Source organism: Sebastes fasciatus, chromosome 24 (assembly GCF_043250625.1).
Source record: "Sebastes fasciatus isolate fSebFas1 chromosome 24, fSebFas1.pri, whole genome shotgun sequence".
Taxonomy (NCBI): Eukaryota; Metazoa; Chordata; class Actinopteri; order Perciformes; family Sebastidae; genus Sebastes; species Sebastes fasciatus.
Window position 1 is genome coordinate 13,092,905 of NC_133818.1, and position 20,098 is coordinate 13,113,002.

Here is a 20,098-nt window from a genome sequence, read left to right on the forward strand (position 1 = left end):
TCGCCGTGTTTTCCGTAGTTGTTTCTGCACGTGTTTTACTTAGTTTACTTACTTATTTTAAACCTAACCATGACGTTTTCCCTCGCCTTATCTAAGTGTTTTTCTTCCCTAAACCTAACTACGGACATTTGCGTGGTGTACAAATGACACGCAAAAATATGTACTCATGACACGCGGAATGTCCGTGTAATGTCGTAGTATTTATACACCTTCCTGTGAGACCGGGTTGGTAGAAACATGGCGGAGAAACATGATGGACTCTGTGAAGACTCATTCTAAGCTATAGAAAACAAGTTTCAGGTGATTATACACTAAAAAAAATTAATATTATATTCCATTTCTGCTAATAGATCCCCCGAAATGCTACACACTGCTTTTAATAAGCCCTATTTAGTATTTATGAGCAGCGTAAGAGCACTTAATAGATGATTTATATCCCACTTCAGTTGTAAACAGATTTTTTAAGTGTATTTGTCAACGTCTATAACTCATCATATGAAGCATCCATAACTGCGGCATGTAGTTGTAATCATATATAAGTGTTGTCATGGGCCAAGCTTACTGTACTCTAATGAAGAAGATGACCTCTGGCATACAAACCTCTCTCTGTGTAAAGTATGTGTCCTCAGCCCATCGGTGATCCCTTCCTCTATCAATGTGGAGTTTCTCCAGAGTTTGTGTTTGCCCAACAGTTCCATGGGGAGGAATTTAAGTAACTGACCTTGGTGGGGATTACTTTGCACACATGGGCAGATACTGCGGCGTGTTCGGCCTATTAGCTAGCGGCCCATCCTGCTGCTTTTCCACCCATGGTTTCATAAAATGACATATGAGGTTCTATGTGCAAACAGCCCTCTGGGCATCCTCCTGACTCACACCCCTGAGACACAAGACAGCTTCAAATGTGCCCTTTCTCCGTCCTCACGCCCCCAAGGTGAGCTATCGTGAATGGGGCCAAATAGCATTAAATCAGGGGGCACCCACAAAACAAAATAATCTGCATTTATATCTCCGGAGTAAGGTTACACACGCCACTTCTATTTCTGGGCCCTTGGATAAACAGCGATTAGTCGACCGCACTGGACAGGGTTAATAGGAGCTTGTTCGGCGGGCGAGCACGACACCTCAAGGCTTGGCCTCACCGATCGATAGGAAACATTGCTGGATACGTCGCACAGTAGCATTACTGTACACAGTCGGTAGCAGCCGGCAAGTTTTAATTGAGTGTCAATGGACATGTCTGCCGCGGCGGGGAGGTCTTTCCATGTAAGGAATGCTCGGCACATAGTCCTTTTGTTTGTTTGTTTATTTATTTATGCATTCTGGGAGTCGGGGGTGCTGATTGAAACAAACATGCCACAGTACGTATGGCAATGCAGCCAGGGAGCTAGAATTCACTGCCTTGTTTCTGATACTGGAGCTCAAGTTTCATATTCTATTTCTATGAATTCTGTTCAGCAAAGCAGTTTTTACTTCTGATGAACTCAAGGAGGTTGTTTTGCGCTTGATATCACCATAAAGAGGTCATAGGTCAGGGTCAGCTAGAGCCAGCCTAAACTGACACAAATTAGACCCCTGTTTGATAAGATTTTGTCCCCATCTGATAGGATTTTTGATGCTTCATTACAGAAATTGTATGAAACCCATGACTAAAAATAGTCATACATTATGTAATTGTGTTATTTATGGATGAAATATAGAGAAAATAAATGATTCCCCCTTTCCCCTCAAGGACCCCTAGAGGTCCCCGGACCCCACTTTGGGAACCACTGAGCTCGAGAGTAGCAGAAGTGGAAAATTAAAAAGATGATGATGGTGATGACACCAGCAAATATGATAAAAAACAGTTATTTTTTATAAAACGGTCACTATATCCTGACGGTAGTACACGAGACAGGTAATCTGACAAAAATCATGTGCCTCTGGTGTCCTCCGGTGCTCCTAACGGCATCTGCAGGGATGTCACAGACCGGAGGAAAACAAGCAGTCAGAGCCGAGTGAGCAGCTGTCAATCACTCGCAAACTCCGATCAAACGGTCAAACTAGGCAGCGCTGATCAAATATCAATCAATATTCTGTTACTGTAATGCCTATTTCTCTCCTCAGATATTTCCAGAAACATCTCGCAGTGTACTGTTTAGCTGTAAAATGAGTTGGTTTGTGAGACGGCAGCTATGTTGCGATCTGTTGAGGAAATACCAAGCACTGCCCACGAGCTGGGGCGCAGCCAATAGGAACGCTCTCTCTCTCTGAAATGACCTGTGATTGGCCAAAGTCTCCCGTCACGGGCTAGATTTTTTAACGCCTGAAAACAGAGCCATGAGGAGGTGCAGAAGTCTCTCAGAATTACAACACGCTGAAAGATTATTATGGAATTTTTGCCCAATGATGCCAAAAATGTTTTGCCCACTGAAGCTTTAATTCAATATAAATATAAAACATCACTGTTTTTTTTTAAATGACATTTGCAGTAATGTAGTAATATTTGCTCAGACTTTAGACTTTTATATATATTATATAATATTTTGGTCTTTCAGTGACAAAAATTTGCAGAAAGTAAAAAAAAAGCCATTTACATTTCGTCCAATCAGGCTGTTGGATTCTCAATTTAGCCAAACTCACTCCAACTTTTAGGACTTTTTTGCAATACGCTGAAAGATTATTATGGAATTTTCCCCCAATGATGCCAAAAAATTGTTGCCTACTGAAGCTTTAATCCAATATATATATATATATAAAACATTTGTGAAGCAAACACACACTGTTTTTTTTAAATAACATTTGCAGTAATGTAGTAATATTTGGTCAGACTGAAGACTTTTATATACAGTATATGATATAATATTTGGGGTTTTTCAGTGACAAAATTTGCAGAAAGTGAAAAGCCATTTACATTAAACACATTCTCAATTTAGCCAACTCCCTCCAACTTTTAGGGCTTTTTATTCTCATTCTGGGGCCATGCCAGACAATTACAGGATAAAAAACTAAGGAATTTGGCACAACCCTAATATCATTTACTGCCAAAAGAAGACATTTGAACTTAAAGCTCTCTCTTTCCCATATTAACAGCCACATGTGGCCCCAAGAGCAAACCTGGGAACTTGTAGGACCCAGCAGACCTCCCTCCCAGCCCCCCCCTGGCTTCACCTGTTCGCATGCACACTTCTGGGCTTGCCTTCCATGATGATGCTGACCAAAACCCTCATGCCTTTAACGATGCTGTCGTGCTGCAGCTTGCTGATCCTCTCCGCGTCCCTCGCCGGAGCCTCCCTGGCCGAGATGGTGTTCCGCTGCCCGGGCTGCACCGCGGAGCGTCAGGCTCTGTGCCCGAGGCTTACAGAGACCTGCGCGGAGATAGTGCGCGAGCCGGGCTGCGGGTGCTGCCCCGTGTGCGCCCGCCAAGAGGGCGAGATGTGCGGCGTGTACACCCCAAGGTGCGCCACCGGGCTGCGGTGCTACCCGACGCCCGACTCGGAGCTGCCGCTGGAGCAACTGGTGCAGGGCCAGGGCCAGTGCCGGCGCAAAGTGGACACCGAGACGGCCACGTACAGCCAGGAGCAGCGGGAGCAGACCAGCGGTCAGTCACTTCCACTGGAAAAACATGCGTTTTCTCTTCTATCAATTTTTAATGACTCTGTCTAGACTTGCAGGAATAGTAGACATTTTGCATTGTCATGAGGGCTGGAATCTCTGTGGGACCATTTTTTTGCGCATATTCCCAAAATGTGTTTATGCTGTTATTGCATATAGTGTTGCTTTGATTTCTGCAGTTGCATTCACATTTATTGGATAATTATACACCGTTTTACGAGTTTATACTGTTAGATCTATTATGGTGCATCTGAGATGCGCAATTTCTTAACTTCTCCCGCACATATTTCGCATTTTATGCTCTTTATGCATTCACATGTATTGGATAATTATACACCCATTTAGAAGTTTGTACTGCCTGCACTGTTAAATCTATTATGGTGCATTTGAAGTTTGCAATTTCTTAACTTCTCCTGCAAAAATTTTGTGCATTCACATTTATTGGATAATTATACACCGTTTTACGAGTTTGTACTACCTGCACTGTTAAATCTATCATGGTGCATTTGAGGTGCGCAATTTCTGAACTTCTCCTGCACAAGTTGCTTATTTTGTGCTTGTTGTGCATTCACATCTATTGGATAATTATACACCTTTTTTAGTAGTTTGTACTGCGTGCACTGTTTCATCTATTATGGTGCATTTGAGGTGCACAATTTCTTAACTTCTCCCGCACAAATTGCGCATTTTACGCTTGTTGCGCATTTTATGCTTGTTGTGCATTCATATCTATTGGATAATTATACACCTTTTTTATAAGTTTGTACTACCTGCACTGTTAAATCTATTATGGTGCATTTGAGGTGTGCAATTTCTCAACTTCTCCCGCACTAATTGCGCATTATACGTTTGTTGTGCATTCACATCTATTGGATAATTATACACCGTTTTACAAGTTTGTACTACCTGCACTGTTAAATCTATTATGGTGCATTTGAGGTGCGCAATTTCTTAACTTCTCCTGCACAAATTGCGTATATTGTGCATTCACATTTATTGGATAATCATACACCGTTTTATAACTTTGCACTGTTAGACCTATTATGGTGCATTTGAGGTGTGCAATTTCTGAACTTCTCCCGCACAAATTGCGCATTTTATGCTCTTTGTGCATTCACATTTATTGGATAATTATACACCTTTTTTAGAAGTTTGTACTACCTGCACCGTTAAATCTATTATGGTGCATTTGCAATTTCTTAACTTCTCCTGCACAAATTGCGTATTTTTATGCTTGTTGCATGATGTATTCTCACTCTCATGTTAAAGTGTGTGTTGCCTGTTTACAGTGTTGTGAATGTGCATGTGGAGAGAGAGAAACAAAAAGGAACAGTGCCCAAGTTAACCTCAGCTATGCTCCAAACAGCTGGCCCCTCCAGTCTTTCCTCATATCCCCCCCTCCAAAAAAAAAAAAAAAAACCTCTGTAACAGAGAGAACAAGGTAGTGGCCTGCAAAAATTCCCAGAAGTTACTCGGCGGGATAGACGCAGGAAACATCATAGTATTGATGTTGACATTTCCACAGGGGAGTGGAGAGGAGGAAACAGAGAGAGGCAGCGGGAGGAATGCTGCATTGATTGGAAAAGTGGACTTTAGGCTTTGACCAGCTATAAAGTGGTGTTGACAGTGATTACATTAACTGTCTACCTGGAAAATGCATGGATCACAATGAGGCTTCATGTGGTTTGTGTTTAAATAAGGTCACAGCGAAGAAGACGAAGAGTAAACAGATGAATAAATTGGCTGATTTTGAGGCAACACAGTCAATGAGCGTCCGGCGGAACCAGCCCGCCGTGTGATTTCTACTCATTTCCCAAATCCGTGCTTTGTCAGAGTTTACCTCCAGACTGACACTTGTTTGTTTTGGCACTGAGCTCCTGGAACGTTATAGAGAGGAACTACCGGAGACGGCGTTCAGAGTGTTCTCTCTGCGAGGACTCTCCGAGCGCGCTGCTGACAAAAGGTCACCAATGCTTCGCGACATATTAATAAATCGTAAACGCTGCCACATTTAGCCGAGCAATAAAACACAGGTTACATAAGAGCAAAACAATCATGTGCACATCATGTAAAAGGCGCGCATGCAAGAAGGCAGTTTGTTTGGTGTCACTGATGTTCCGTGCTCAGGTTTGGGTCGGGCTGTGCTTCACGTTAGAGGTTGAAAGGCCTGAGATTTAGTGTCCAAAAACCAGTAAAAGCGTTGAAATCTAAAAGCTCTAAAGGCTGAAGTTGTTCGGGATAAAAGCCTTGCTGCATGAGTGCTTTAAGTGCAGCTTTCTCAAGGTCAAAAGATGAAAGAAACATATTTTTATCAACAGAAAGCACTTTCTTCTTCTTCGCTCCAACTGAACTTCAATTAGAATTTCTAAGCAGCCAAACACAGCTTCAAAATAACTTCTTCTCCTCTATTTATGCCATTTGATTTGTTGTAATACAACATAATAAACATATTGGTGTTACAGATGCTTACAGTCAGTCTTTCCGTTTGGCCCAGTTTGAGACTACACAGACTTGATTTCCTGTCATAAATTCTTCTCCGATACACAGCAAAAAAAAGAGGAAGTAATGAAATCCCTGATAGAATTCAGCTCTTGGGAGATTGAGAGCAAAAACGTCTGGCTACACTGCGTCTCCTTTGTTCCAGGAATTAATCTGTAAATGACAAGAAATGAAAAGGGCTGATTATAATACAGTAATTAAGTGGTTGTGTTTAGTTGAGCAATGACTCTTGAGCGGATTTGACACCCTGGGCAAAGAATCAAAGGAGGAAATAATGCAGCTGCTTTATTTGGATGTTTATAAGCCTCAACATCCTGGCATCCTGTTGTTCTTGCTTATTGTATTGCGAATTAAATGGCACGAGCACAAGTTGCACATCCTAAACCTTGACAGTGGATGTTACATTTCAAATCAATGTAGTTTTCAGCTTGTTAGAGGTGACATTCAGAGAGGCATTTTAAGAATTGATCCGACGGTCTTATCCGTTGCAACTTGCAATGACAGCAGCAGTACTAAACTCCTGGATAAGCACTACAAACAACCAAAGAGGTCAAAGGTCAGAGACAATATTCTTTCAACCCTAGAATGGTCATTTAAGAGAAAAGACCTCGGGGAAGTAAGAGAGATGGAAATCAGTCAGATGTGTGCAAGATATAACGTTTTTTTTTGTTAATGACGTATAATGTTACAAATGAAAACAACAATATTGCTTTCTTGTTTAAATAGATGCAAAAACACTGAAAAACCTACAAGACATGATACCACATATGAATGAAATTGTCAGTGAAGCTTAAATAAAAGTGAAAGTAAGGTTTTTGTTTGTTTTTAATGAAGCTGACTGGATGAAATGCACTGGCTTATTTCCTTCTCTGGTCAAGGCCACAGGCGGTTTCTGTTCCCTGTTTTAAATTATCAAAGCAACTGATTACAGCATATTAGTAATTCAGATATTGCTTCATAAATCTCTTAGAAATATACTCCCCAGAGTGCATAGGACAATTTCAATATGCGGTAATGTCTTGTTATAGCTCAGCAGGAAGTTTATTAGTCTTCGGCCACACTCGCATTCAAATTTGCTAAGTGTTATAGATGTTTCTGTGGCTCCCAGACTTAAAATGGGACGGGACCACGTTGCAGACACGTGGATCCACCAGAATGTCTGAATTGAAACCATGACAATATGAAATTGCACTTGGTTAAGAGCTCTGATTTCCCCCCTTTGGGCCTTCAGCATCTCTGATCTGTTTGTGTCTGTTGCACAAGTGATTGCCTGCACGTGTTACACTGCAGGCAACTACACTGAGAATTTGAGATAATACATTCATGTGACCTGAAAAGAATTACGTTTTGACTTAATTCTGTGCCAGAAGTATCTCACATAATGTGCATAACTTCAAATAGATGAATATAGATTTTTAGCTTTACACCGAAGCCATACAGATGTGTTAAAACATCACAGCAAATGGAGGGAAACATGTTGACATCTTTCCCACTGAGCCCAATCTGGTCTTGGTTTCAATGTCCCTATATCAGACGTTTGCACACCGTAATGGCATTTCTTTGTTCATTCATGCAACTTAATATCTTGAGTTTTCATGGTTTGGTAGAGTATCCTGGGATGGATACTCTGGATCATTTTAATAATATAACTAAGTATATTTTTATTTCAATTTCAGACTTTTACTAATAACAAAAAGATTCCGTATTCCAAAAAAGTTTGAGCTGAAATGTCTCCCTTTTCCAAACTAACACCCACAACTTTCCCACTAGCCTCTCTGTTTATGCACAGTATCACTTGATATTCGGTTCCCACAGAAACCTGGACCCAAATAAAGGTTCTTTTAATCTTTTAATTAGTTGTTTTGACTGGGATCGTACCATATGTGACCTCGATAGGGAACAAGTTGATTAACAAAGCCCAAACAGAGCCCATATTTGGTTGCTTGAATGACACTAGAAAAAGTGATGGTGCCCATTCTTTATTATGAGATACTGTTAATTGCTTCTTTATCCTCAATATAAGCTTTTGTTTGCGTGTTAATTTGGCCCGTGAAGAGGAAAAATGAGGTGGAAAGAAAAGTGGAAAACTCCTGTGCCATCTGGTCGCTGAAATAACATTGTTAGCTAACAAGGGGCATTCCTGTGTACCTGCGGGGGCATCCAGACGGAGCCCGCGGGACTGAAATAGCTCCGAGATAATCCCAGGCTTCTCCAAAAACAGGGGCATTTGTGCCATCTCCCCCCCGGGCGTCAACTTCATGTGTACCCGTGCCAAGAATCTCCTCGTGCCTATTGAGATCCAGAATAACTTCCCACCCTCCTTTTCGGCCAAGGGTGATATAAGACAATACAAACACTGTCTGAAAGGCTACTGACACTGAAAGGGAAGGGGACACAGGGTGTTGCAGGGGACAGTTTTGGAACTTGTTTTAATAGTTTTACATGGCAAAATAAGATAGATGTTTGCAGAACTTTTGTTTGCATTTACAAAAGTATATGATTGTGGTCTAATTTATCAATTTACCCCTTGCTATCCTCCTAACAAATGGCAGTGAGGGTGGAGGCAAACCGTCCGCTTTAGTTTCTCCATGTTTGCTCTCACACCCACGTTTGTAGGCATGGTGGCCCTAGAGGAAAACTCAGAGGATAACCAAAGTTTTAAGGATTTATCCTCCGGGCAACATCAATGGCTGTACCAAATTTGATAGCAATTCATTTAATAGTTGCTGAGATATTTCACTAAAAAACAAAACTTGTGGTGACGCCAAAAGAAATGTTTGGGGATCACCAAAGTTTTAAGGATTTATCTTCTGGGCAACAAGAATGGCTATACCAAATGTCATAGCAACCCTTTCAATACTTGTTGAGATATTTCACTACAAAACAAAGATGTCAACCTCATGGTGGCGCTAGAGGAAAACTAAGGGGATCACCAAAGTAGTAAGGATTCATCCTCTGGGCACCATGAATGGATGTACCAAATGTCATAGTAACCCATTCAATAGTTGTTGAGATATATCACTAAAAGACAAACATGTCAACCTCGTGGTGGCGTTAGAGGAAAACTCAGGGGATCACCAGAGTTATAAGGATTCAACCTCTGGGCACCATGAATAGCTGTACCAAATGTCGTAGCAGCATATTCTATAGATGCTGAGATATTTCACTATAAAACAAACCTTGTAGTGACACTAGAGGAAAACTCAGAGGATCACCAAAGTTACCAAATGTCATGTGGCGCTAGAGAAAAAAGTTTTGGGATCACCAAAGTCAAAAGGATACACGCTTTAATGTCAATACAAAATGGCATGGTAATCCACATGGTTAACAAAGATGTTGGCTGTACACATTTGCAGAATTTGCAGAATTTGCAGAATTCACGGTATGCAAAACATGCTCATCGTTCCACACCATGTGAAGCTTTTAGAGCAGATGCTCAGAATTTATTAGCTGCTCACATTATGGATAGAAATTTGCAAAACAGGGCCTCCGTTGATGTGCTATCATAGTCCATGAATGCTTCTTTTATTCCGTGGTGTTCAAAGACTAGTGAGGAAATGGAAATAAGATTTTATTCTTTATCCTTGTGGTATTGAAAGTCTAATTAGTTGGTAACGTTATAAAGTTATATTGCAAATCCCTCCTGACCAAATGCCCCTTCATTTCCAAGAAAAAGAGGGAGTGGAATTGTTGATGCCTGATCTAATTTTCATGTTGTTCTTGTTTGTTGTCGTCGTCATTCTCATACTGTTCTTGCTGCTGCCTTCATCGTCTTCTGGTAAAAACCATGCAACCTCTAACCTCTAATTTAAGACCTCAATTTAAATTGTTCTGCTCTAACTTTAGCTAAAAGATAAAATAGTCCTCTATAAGTTGATGTTATCTATAGGAGAACCCCAAGAGGTTTGGCGCTCTTTGTCCAATCACATCCCAAGTATCTCTCCCACAGTGGCTGAGAGTGACTGTCAGTGGTAGCTGCATGTGATGCCCGACAAGTTCGATGTGTTCCAGCATGTCTCAGTTCATGTCCTAGTTTAGGTCCTGTACAATCGCCCCAGAGTTCACCCAGCGGTGCCGGCAGGGAGCGAGATGCCTGGCCTTGGATGCCGCGGTGTGTACGTACGTGCCAGAGCCTGTCCAAAGCTTGCTTTTAGATGACTGTTGCGGGCCAGAAAGCCTGGAAGGTAAACATATCTGCACTCTGCTGAGTTTGTGTTTCTAGGAAAATAGTCCCACTAGGCCTTGCTATGGATGATGGACTGCAGCTACTCCTTATAGAGCCTTTCATCAACTTTGAAAGTGGCACATGACCTATTTCACACCTCAGAGCTGCGTTAAAAGCCATATTCAGAGAGAGGACTTTTTTACGGATTCCCACATTCCGACATTTAAAGGTATAGTTCAGTTTTGGGTGAATGTATTCCTACTTACTCAGAGTCAGATTTATAGTCAGGTACAACGACCGGTGACAAACTGTTAAACAAAACAGTTTTGGCAAATGAAAGTATTAAATTATATCAATTTTTCAATCCAAAAAGTTGTTCTAACTAAATCACAAGCTAAAATGTTATTAGAGTTTAGTGGTGTTGAGTTTATAAGCAGTTGTTGTTGATTTATTTAAAGGAGCAGGGTGTAGGAGTTGGCACTATCTCGTGGTGAGGTTGCAGATTGCAACCAACTAAAAACTTCTCCCACGTGCCAAGCGTGTTGGAGAACTACGGTGGCCGGCGCAAAAATGTGAAAACACCGAATGGCCCTATCCAGAGCCAGTTTGGTTTGTCCGTTCTGGGCTACTGAAACATGGCGTCCGGCTCCGTGATATAAGCGATAGATATAAATGGCTCATTCTAAGGTAACGAAAACACAACGTTTCTTATTTTCAGGTGATTATACACCAAAGAAAACATAGTTATTAATATTATATTACATTTCTGCCAGTAGATCCCCCTACATGCTACACAATGTTCCTTTAAACCCAAGTAAATGTTTTTTATTGAGTATTTATTTATTATGTGAAACTCCATATATGTTGAATTGTTGAATTGTATCGTTGCCTGTAGACAAAATTTATTTTTTATAACTTTCTTATTCCAAGATGTGAGCTACCGGCGTGACGTATAACCGAGGTAGACAGTAATAAACAAAAAATTAAATAAAAAAATAAATGAAAAATAATAAAAAAAAATTAAAAAAAAAAGTTACACAACTTTATATAAAAAATAATAAAAGCTAACGTACAAAATATACACCCTTATAATTGATATACCCCCCAAATAATCTCAAGTAGACAAATCCCATTGATGTCCACTAACTTTAGAGAGCTAAGACATCGAACTGCACAGCGAGACATAAGAAAGACATCACATCCACGAGTTTGTCCGACAATAAAACAAGGGTCTATTTTGTATCTATGGAAATAGGATGGAGCGCTCTTTCCTTTTTCAACCTTTCCATTCTCCACCCCGACCCGGCCAAGTCTGCCATTTGCTCAGTTGACCAGAATCTGGACAATCAGACATGACACTTCTGGCCTACGTGCCATCTGGGAATTCGACATGGATCAGATATAGAAAGGGAAGCCTCTCGGGCCATTGTGTGAGGATTAACTCAAGCAGTAGACTGGACAGTAGGCCTGCTGCTCTGTTGATACTGCTGATCCCGAGCCCACCGCTGTGGAACGGTTTGGACTGCAGAGGCCTAGCGCCCCCTGAAAGTGGGGTCCTGACCCTCTGTGTTTGTGTGTGTGCGTGTACATTCGAGAGGGAGATCGCTGTTTTCGCTGCGTTGAAATTGTGTGTGTGTGTGTGTGTATAGCCAGACTGTGTATTTGAGTGAACATCTCAGGTTTCCTCAGAAGAGAGGGAGTGATGGTATTGCACTTGGATACTGTGGCGATTATGTAACACAGCAAAACAAAAGGCACCCCAGCCGCCAACATTTCCAACGAGTGTGTCGTGTGTTTATCCGCGCCACTCGTGTGCGCACACACACCTGATTCCAGTTGACTTTTGCCCCTTTTTGGAAAGCGTCTTCAAAAGAAAAGCCAGAGAGAGCACGGCGGAGCGTCATAAGGGGAACTGAAGTCCAACAACACCACATCTATCTGATGGCAAAAGGCGCCAGCACCTTGTTATTGCTTCGTTTTTGGAATTTCCTTTCACCCGTTTCTCTCTTAGGCCTTTTGTAATCATATTCTACAACCGGATGTCAAATTTACCTCTTGCAGAGCGCAGAGAATGCCTCTCCAGTCCGCCCCGCCGCCAGAAACACACACTCGCTTTCATTCTCCGTCCTACAAAACGCCTTTCCACAAGTCTGCACGTTACAGCTTGGCCCTTGCATAACTGTGAACTATCCACTTACTGGCCCACGACTTGACCTTCTCCACTGTCTGTGCTTATTTCCCTTCTTTCCTTTCGGGTGTCAAGTGAAGTCTTGCATACGTGAAATGCACGCCCGACTGAAAATCAGCGAAAGCAAACACTTTTCTGACATGCATATTCACTATTTCTTGCTTCTTACTAGCTAAACTGAGCTGAGATGTGATAATTCTTTAGGCTAAAATCAGCTGGTTTGGACTGACGCTCCTTTTCCACTCCCTCCCCGTCAACCCTCAACCCCTAAGTATGCTCTGTTGTCAGAAACAACATGTTCTGTTGGACCTGATGGCCTCTCACATTGTTTGCTCCATCTGTTTGAAGAGAGGGTTTTTTTTTTAAGGGTTGATGTTTAACAAGACTCCGAGGAGCGAGTGAGACGGTCAAAGTGAATGAAAACCGCCTGGAGGAATCACTGGAGGGACTCTGCTGTCTCACATAGTTTCAGTAAATGTGCATGCATTTGTTGTTGGTTAAGGACAGTGGGAAGTTCGCTACATGACTAATTACTTGTTCTTCAAGTGTTATTTCCATAGGTTTAAATTCACAAACAACTGGCCTTGCTTATTGTTGTACAGTGATGGCATTTGTACTGGCTTTGTTGTATCATTCGGATCTGAACCACTATTGGCTTGAATTTCATCAATGCAGTGGCTTTAAACTAAGAAATAATGTATTTTGGGCTGTCACAGTACTGAATTTCATATTTTAACATCATTTTAATGGTCATTTTCCCCTGCACTTCCCTGTGCACAATTCACACTCAAAAAACACAATTTCTGTGGTGATTATGATGCACCGGGTGATTCTGGTTTGATCCACATATGGTTCATGACATCAGAGGCGTTTTTTTTATCGCCTCACTTCCCAGCATTGGACACTTGATTGGACGAACGCTTTCCCTCGTGGGCTGCTGCTCCCAGCTTTCAAATCGTAAACAACATGGCGTCACATTTGGAAACTTTCTTCTCTTACTTTCCTAAAATAGTTCACCGAAATGTATTTCTGAAAACATTTTTATTGCTTTATTTTTTTCCGTTTATCTCATTGTCTTTATTTTTTGATGGACAACGTTTAGTTTAAAAGTTTCTCGGGAGTTTCAAGAGGCGGCGAGTCGCGTTGGACGCCCACGATTTGCATAAAGTCGCCTAGACCTCAACTTTAATTTGCAAATGAGGAGTGGGCGATGTGACAGACGACGTACCAGAATGCATTGCACGGCTGCTTACATAGACAATGAATGGGAAACATGGAAAGGACGGAGCTTGTGGAGACGTACCTTAAGGTGTTAAATGTACTGATACCCCATCATTATGACCTGGCCCGACTAGCATCAGGTCTCTGGACCTGTGAACAGGTGGCAACCTCCGGTTCTGAAAAGTGAAGCCAAAATGAAAGTACCATAAACTTGCATTCTTTCTATCAGCCAGCAGGGGGCGACTCCTCTGGTTGCAAAAAGAAGTCAGATTGTATAGAAATCTATGAGAAAATGAGCCTACTTCTCACTTGATTTATTACATCAGTAAACATTGTAAACATGAGTTTATGGTCTCAATCGCTAGTTTTAAGTCTTCTTCAATACAGCATGATGTTCATTTAATAAATTATTGTCCCATCAGTTCATTAGAGTTAATTTGAACATTTTTGGTTGCCTAAAAATGTCTTATTCAGTTGTACTTAGCTCTACCTCCTCGTGTCACTTCTGGTTGCAAAAAAAACAAGATGGTGACGGGCAAAATGACGAACTTGAGGCTTCAAAACAGTAGTCCACATACCAATGGGTGACTATGTGCACTTCTTATAAACAGTCTATGCCTGGGAAGACCTCAAATCTAGGTTGAATTCATCATCTTCCAAATGCACGTTTCAGAAAAAGTGTGAATGTGTGATGATTTTGCTCATTTATCACAACTTTTTAACATCTGCACATGAAATTAAATCACACCAGTAAAGGGGAAAAAAAGCAACCATGGAAACCTGACTGTGACTAAAGTTCAGCGGTGGCCAACTTCTCTCAGCCCACAGGCTTGTTAACGGAGCTGCATGTGGTTGCTTCGCTCCATGAGAAAGGAAAGGATTGTAGTGACTCATTGATTGTGCTGGAGCTTTTCAGAGCACTTTAACAGCGGTTTGGACACTTGCGAGTTGTGACAATGAGGAAAAAATGTCACAAACACAAGAAATCGACTCGTACAAAATGTGAACAGAAAGCAAATAAACAACAGGGAGTGGAATTGAGCAATGTCAGCAAAGAAAGCAAAGCACGGACGTGAGATATTTGCTCTTTGAGTTGTGCCTAAATGAAAAGAGAAAGTTGAGCTCATGGGCTAGCTTTTATATCCTGGAGGGGGCAAGTGAGCCAGATCAGCTGACGACCTTTTGAATTAGGACCAATCATCGGACACAGTGGGAGGGACGTCGGAAAATTTAGAAAATTGTGTGTTATATTTCTCAAAACTGGCATGGGGCCCTTTTTTTTTTGCATGTTCTCCTTGTGTTAGCGTGGGTTTATCCGGGTGCTCCGGTTTCCCCCACAGTCCAAAGACATGCAGGTTGATTGTTGACTCTAAATGTCCCATAGGTGTGAATGTGAGCGTGAATGGTTGTATGACCTTGAATAAGATAAGTGGTTACAGATAATGGATGGATGGATGTTTTATATATTTTCCTCCCAACCAAATCTCCTCAAGGAAAGGAGACAGGATTCTCCTCAAGGAGCTAAGAGTGCGTCACCAAAAACACATTCTAGCAGAGCAGGCGACTAACTTGTCGCTCTGACAAATGATCTGTGCAATTGGAAGCTTATTTCGCCCCACTTCCAGCCTCTAAAAAGCCCAATCCATTACCAGAATGACAGCAGGAGGGCAACAGAGCGGCTTAGTGCACGGAGAGAGCGTGCTGAAAAGTCACAAGTTTAATGCTTTTAGCAGCCAATGCGTCCATCAAAGTGTCCTTGAAATGTAATGACGCAGTAGAAATTTTGGGATTCTTACATTTAGATTTTGATGGATTTTACATTGTGTCTCCACATCTGCAGGTGAAGCCGTGGAGCCGCCGCCCGAGCAGGGCGTGAGCGAGATCCCGGCCATCCGAAAGCCAAGCAAAGAGACCACGTGGCTGGGACCCAAAGAGAGCGCCGTACGCCAGCACCGACAGGAGATGAAGACCAAGATGAAGACCAACAAGGTGGAGGAGGTGAAACCGGCACGGCCCAAACAGGTGAGGCATAACAGAGAAATGCACATTTTTTCCATCATTCATGCAGTCCTTTTGATGGACTCTGTTCTAATGTTGCTGCTTTGAGTCTTGTATAATGTTCTTTTCTGCTTCTTGTAGTCTGCTCATGTGTCCATTAAGAGGATTTCTTCAACAATTAATTCCTCATTCTAGTTTTTTACTTGCTGTTAAAAGTCTGTTACCAAATGTCAGTAGCTTTCTTGTATCTGTTTTTCATAGGGATCTTATATTTAGATTATATTCTATTTATATTGAATTCATATTTGTTGTAGCTCTTAACATACCATTTTCCAAAATTAATTATTTTCAAATTTCCCAAAATATATGTGGCACTTTTTCTTTCTTTCTTTGCTAAGAAACAGTGTTTAATTTGATGGGTTACATAATAAATAAATAAATAAATAAATAAATAAATAAATAAATAAATAAATAAACAAACAAACAAACAAACAAACAAACAAACAAACAAATAAATAAATAAATAATTTCATAATAAAACTTGTTCACTTTAAAGTGCTTCACAACACGAAAAAAAATACAATAAAACAATAATGATAAAATACAATAAACTGTAGATAAATAAATTGTAATGAAATAAAATTCACACAAAGATAAAAGTCTATTTAAAGAAGAATGTTTTGAGAAGTGATTTAAAAGCAGTGACACCCAATAGATTTAATACGGCTATTATCAGCACTGATAAAACATATATGGGATCATATGAAAGCACAAAGCTATGGTTGAGTGACCAGAGGTTTTATTGTTTTATTGTGAAAAACACTGATCTGCAATACACGGTATAATGACAGTCAGCAATTATTAAATTACTAAAGATAAGATAAGTAGTGCAGGTGTTTTGTGAAGTTTCTTTTATCGTGGTCAGTGTAGAAAAGACTAACTAACTCCTCAGACGAAACAAGGAGGTGCAGTGTCGCCTCCCTCTGGTACAGCAGCTGTTGATGGTGCATTGAAAAGTGTTTTATTAGCATATTTGAAGATCATTCCAAGTGCAGTTAATGCTGTTGAACCTGTTGATAAGTAGTATTAGTACACTTTGGATGCATTTCAAAGCCTCAGAAGGACATACTTTAAGGACCAAATGGTAATTCATGGGGATTAAAAACAGTCAAAAGCTGTTTTTTCCAAGTTAACTTTTCTTCCATTCAACATTCCCAATTCAAAAGGCAGATATTTACTGACCTTAAATACACCTGACCCGAGCTGGGACTCACGGGTGAACCCCGGGCATTTCTAACCGGCGTCGTGGTATTTTCCATCCGCCATAAAAATCATTTAAAGGTTATTGCTCCACCAGAAACTTCTTATAAGTGTCTCAACAAGACATTTGGCTCCGTGGGATTGTGAGGTAAACCTGAGGTCACTGGCAAGACTGGCCATTCATTACTGGCAAGAAAACATGATTCATTTGCTCATTACAGAAAGCTTTATTATGTGTGTGTGTGCCTTTTATATGAGATTTTATGTAGCATGTCAAAAATGTGCTGATTGCAACACATCTTGGTGTTGGTGAACACTTTCCTTCTGTGTGCTTTTGCGGAATATTTTTTAAATCAGATTTTTGAAAATATAAAACCAAAAAAAGTTATATAAAAGATCAGATTTCTTATTTTTTTTAGATATAATAAAAAAAGTTGTAAAAGATCAGATTTAAAAAAAAATGTAAAACCAAAAAAAGTTATATAAAAGATCAGATTTTTTATTTTCTTATAGATATAATAAAAAAATATAAAAGATCAGATTTCTTATTGTTTTTAGATATAATAAAAAAAGTTGTAAAAGATCAGATTTAAAAAAAAATGTAAAACCAAAAAAAGTTATATAAAAGATCAGATTTTTTATTTTCTTATAGATATAATAAAAAAATATAAAAGATCAGATTTCTTATTTTTTTTTTAGATTTAATAAAAAAGTTATAGAAAAGATCAGATTTCTTATTTTCTTTTAGATATAAAAACAAAAAAGGTTATATAAAGATCAGATTTCTTATTTTCTTTTAGATATAAAACCAAAAAAGGTTATATAAAGATCAGATTTCTTATTTTTTAAGATATAAAACCAAAAAAAGTTATATAAAAGATCAGATTTCTTTTTTTTTTTAAATAATAAAAAAGTTATTTAAAAGATCAGACTTCTTATTTTTCAAATAAAACATAAATTAGACAATCTCTAATTTCTGTGCACATTAGTTAGAATAAATGGAGTAATTTGTCCAGAAAATTGTTTTGCCGCAGTCCAACCATATTTGACCCATCTGCCACAGAAACCTTGTGACTCGTAACACGCCCAGATGCCTCTATACGTGCCTGTTAACATGACGTGTGTTGTTGTTTTTGCTCTTTTTCAAGACTCAGTGTCAGCAGGATCTGGACCAGATCCTGGAGAGGATATCCAAGATGCCCTTCAGAGATAACCGAGGTCCTCTGGAAGACCTGTACGCCCTGCACATCCCCAACTGCGACAAGAGGGGGCAGTATAATCTCAAACAGGTGATTGTGGGAAAGAGAGGGTGTAGTCACCTGATAATATGCAAGTGTTTAGGGGAGAAAAAACATCATAACCACCAATTTAAACAAAAAAAAGAGAATTTATATCATTTAATTTCCCACTACATGCTTGATAATGATAGAAAAATAACTTGTATGGCAGTATTTGTGTGAAAAATCTTAATAAAGCATCTTATTTCTAAGATATTTATTTAATATAAAGAAAAGAAAGTGGATTTAAACACACTTTTGCTACATATTATTGCACAAAACAGAAATAAACACAGCATTTTGTGTGTTTCAGTGCAAGATGTCTCTCCACGGTCAGAGGGGCGAGTGCTGGTGCGTCAACCCTCACACCGGCCGACCTATCCCATTAGCCCCCACTGTGCGGGGCGACCCCAACTGCAGCCAGTACCTCAGAGAGCTGGAGCTGGAGCTCCCCGACATGGCCCAGATATAACGTGGCACGAAACCAAAGAAAAAAAAAAAAACTGTAAAGTACTTGGGAACAAAAAAAAACAAAACATCTGAGTAAGCTATATATTATCTCTCTGTGTGTATGTGTCTCTAGTTCATTTGATGACATTTTGAAATCTTAACCACCAAAAAGGATTAAATGATAGAATCCAGCTTGCTGCGTAGGCTGTAACGGCAGATTATGTTGTAGGAGAAGCACCGATAAGACTAGATGTTCAGCCGGCTGGAGCGTTTGCTTTACTAATTTGTGACTTTGCTCTGTGTTTTGTACTGTATGTGTTGAACAATGGAAAGCCTTCAACATGTTTTTAGGTGTGTTTTCGTGTAGCTTGCAGACTACTGTTACGCCTCATTAACAGATTATTAAAATGGTAATAAATTCAATCTGTGCCTGCCTGTGTTTTAATTCGTGGACACACTTTGAATTTGGCGCGCTCCATGCAGGCTCCATGCTCCATTTCCCTGGAGAGTGGGAAACACAGACCAACCAGTTTGCTGTCTCCCATGACCTTTTATACCCTGTCACCTGTTGTCTGTGGCCAATCAGGGAGGAGCTCTGGAATGAACCCAGGTGGCATCAATCTCCCCTCATTTGGAGCCAATTGGTAGGTCAGGTCAGGCAATTAAAACCCCCCTATACGGAACACCTGTGTGAGCAAAAACACAACAAGCATTTCTCAAACATCACAAGTCCATGGCTCAACATTAACTCGAGTAACTTACATATTGGGAGTTGGAGAAAATAGGTTCCGTGACAATTTGGATTTTTAGAAAAGTAAAGAAAAACCTTTTAAAAATGAAAAAGTGGGCTTGGAAAATTCATCAATAATTCTCAGCTTTTTGGCACTACAGCACAGACGTTTCAAATCCTGGAAAATACTCCTCTGATGGAGATCGATGATGATAGTTCATCTGCATTTTTCTCACTGTTACTAAAATTACAAACTACAGTCATGCTAGTGGCTCTGTGAGGCTGTATGTAAATATGTCTATTCAGGGGCAGCTATTTTTTTTTAGCTAAATGCTAATGTAAACATGCTCACAATCATACTGATGTTAAATGGTTTATTTTTTACCATTGTGCCTTAAACTTGCATTCTTCCTAACAGCCAGCAGGGGGCGACTCCTCTGGTTGCAAAAAGAAGTCTGATTGTATAGAAGTCTATGAGAAAATGAGCCTACTTCTCACTTGATTCATTACCTCAGTAAACATTGTAAATATAAGTTTATGGTGTCAATCGCTAGTTTCAAGTCTTCTTCAATACAGCGTGATGTTCATTTAGTACATTATGGTCCCATTTAGAGTCAAGTAGACCATAAAGTAGGGGATGCTTTAGGGCGTGGCTACCTTGTGATTGACAGGTCGCTACCACGGCGTTGTCCGGTCTAGGATGTTATCCATGTTTT

General features: G+C 40.2%; 1 protein-coding gene across 1 annotated transcript; it reads left to right on the plus strand.

Moving 5' to 3' along the window:
* Window positions 1-3,142: 3,142 nt before the first annotated feature.
* On the plus strand, window positions 3,143-19,075 carry igfbp2a (insulin-like growth factor binding protein 2a). Its single transcript, XM_074627126.1, has 4 exons — window positions 3,143-3,580; window positions 15,508-15,689; window positions 18,074-18,214; window positions 18,516-19,075. Exons 1-4 carry the CDS (start codon window positions 3,184-3,186, stop codon window positions 18,672-18,674), a joined length of 879 nt encoding a protein of 292 aa, XP_074483227.1. The 5' UTR covers window positions 3,143-3,183; the 3' UTR covers window positions 18,675-19,075.
* Window positions 19,076-20,098: the final 1,023 nt, after the last annotated feature.

Coding starts and splice junctions, on each gene's coding strand:
- igfbp2a (XM_074627126.1), top strand. CDS start 3,184: ATGATGATGCTGACCAAAACCCTCATGCCTTTAACGATGCTGTCGTGC. Junction 3,581..15,507: donor GCAGCGGGAGCAGACCAGCG/GTCAGTCACTTC, acceptor CCACATCTGCAG/GTGAAGCCGTGGAGCCGCCG. Junction 18,215..18,515: donor GGCAGTATAATCTCAAACAG/GTGATTGTGGGA, acceptor TGTGTGTTTCAG/TGCAAGATGTCTCTCCACGG.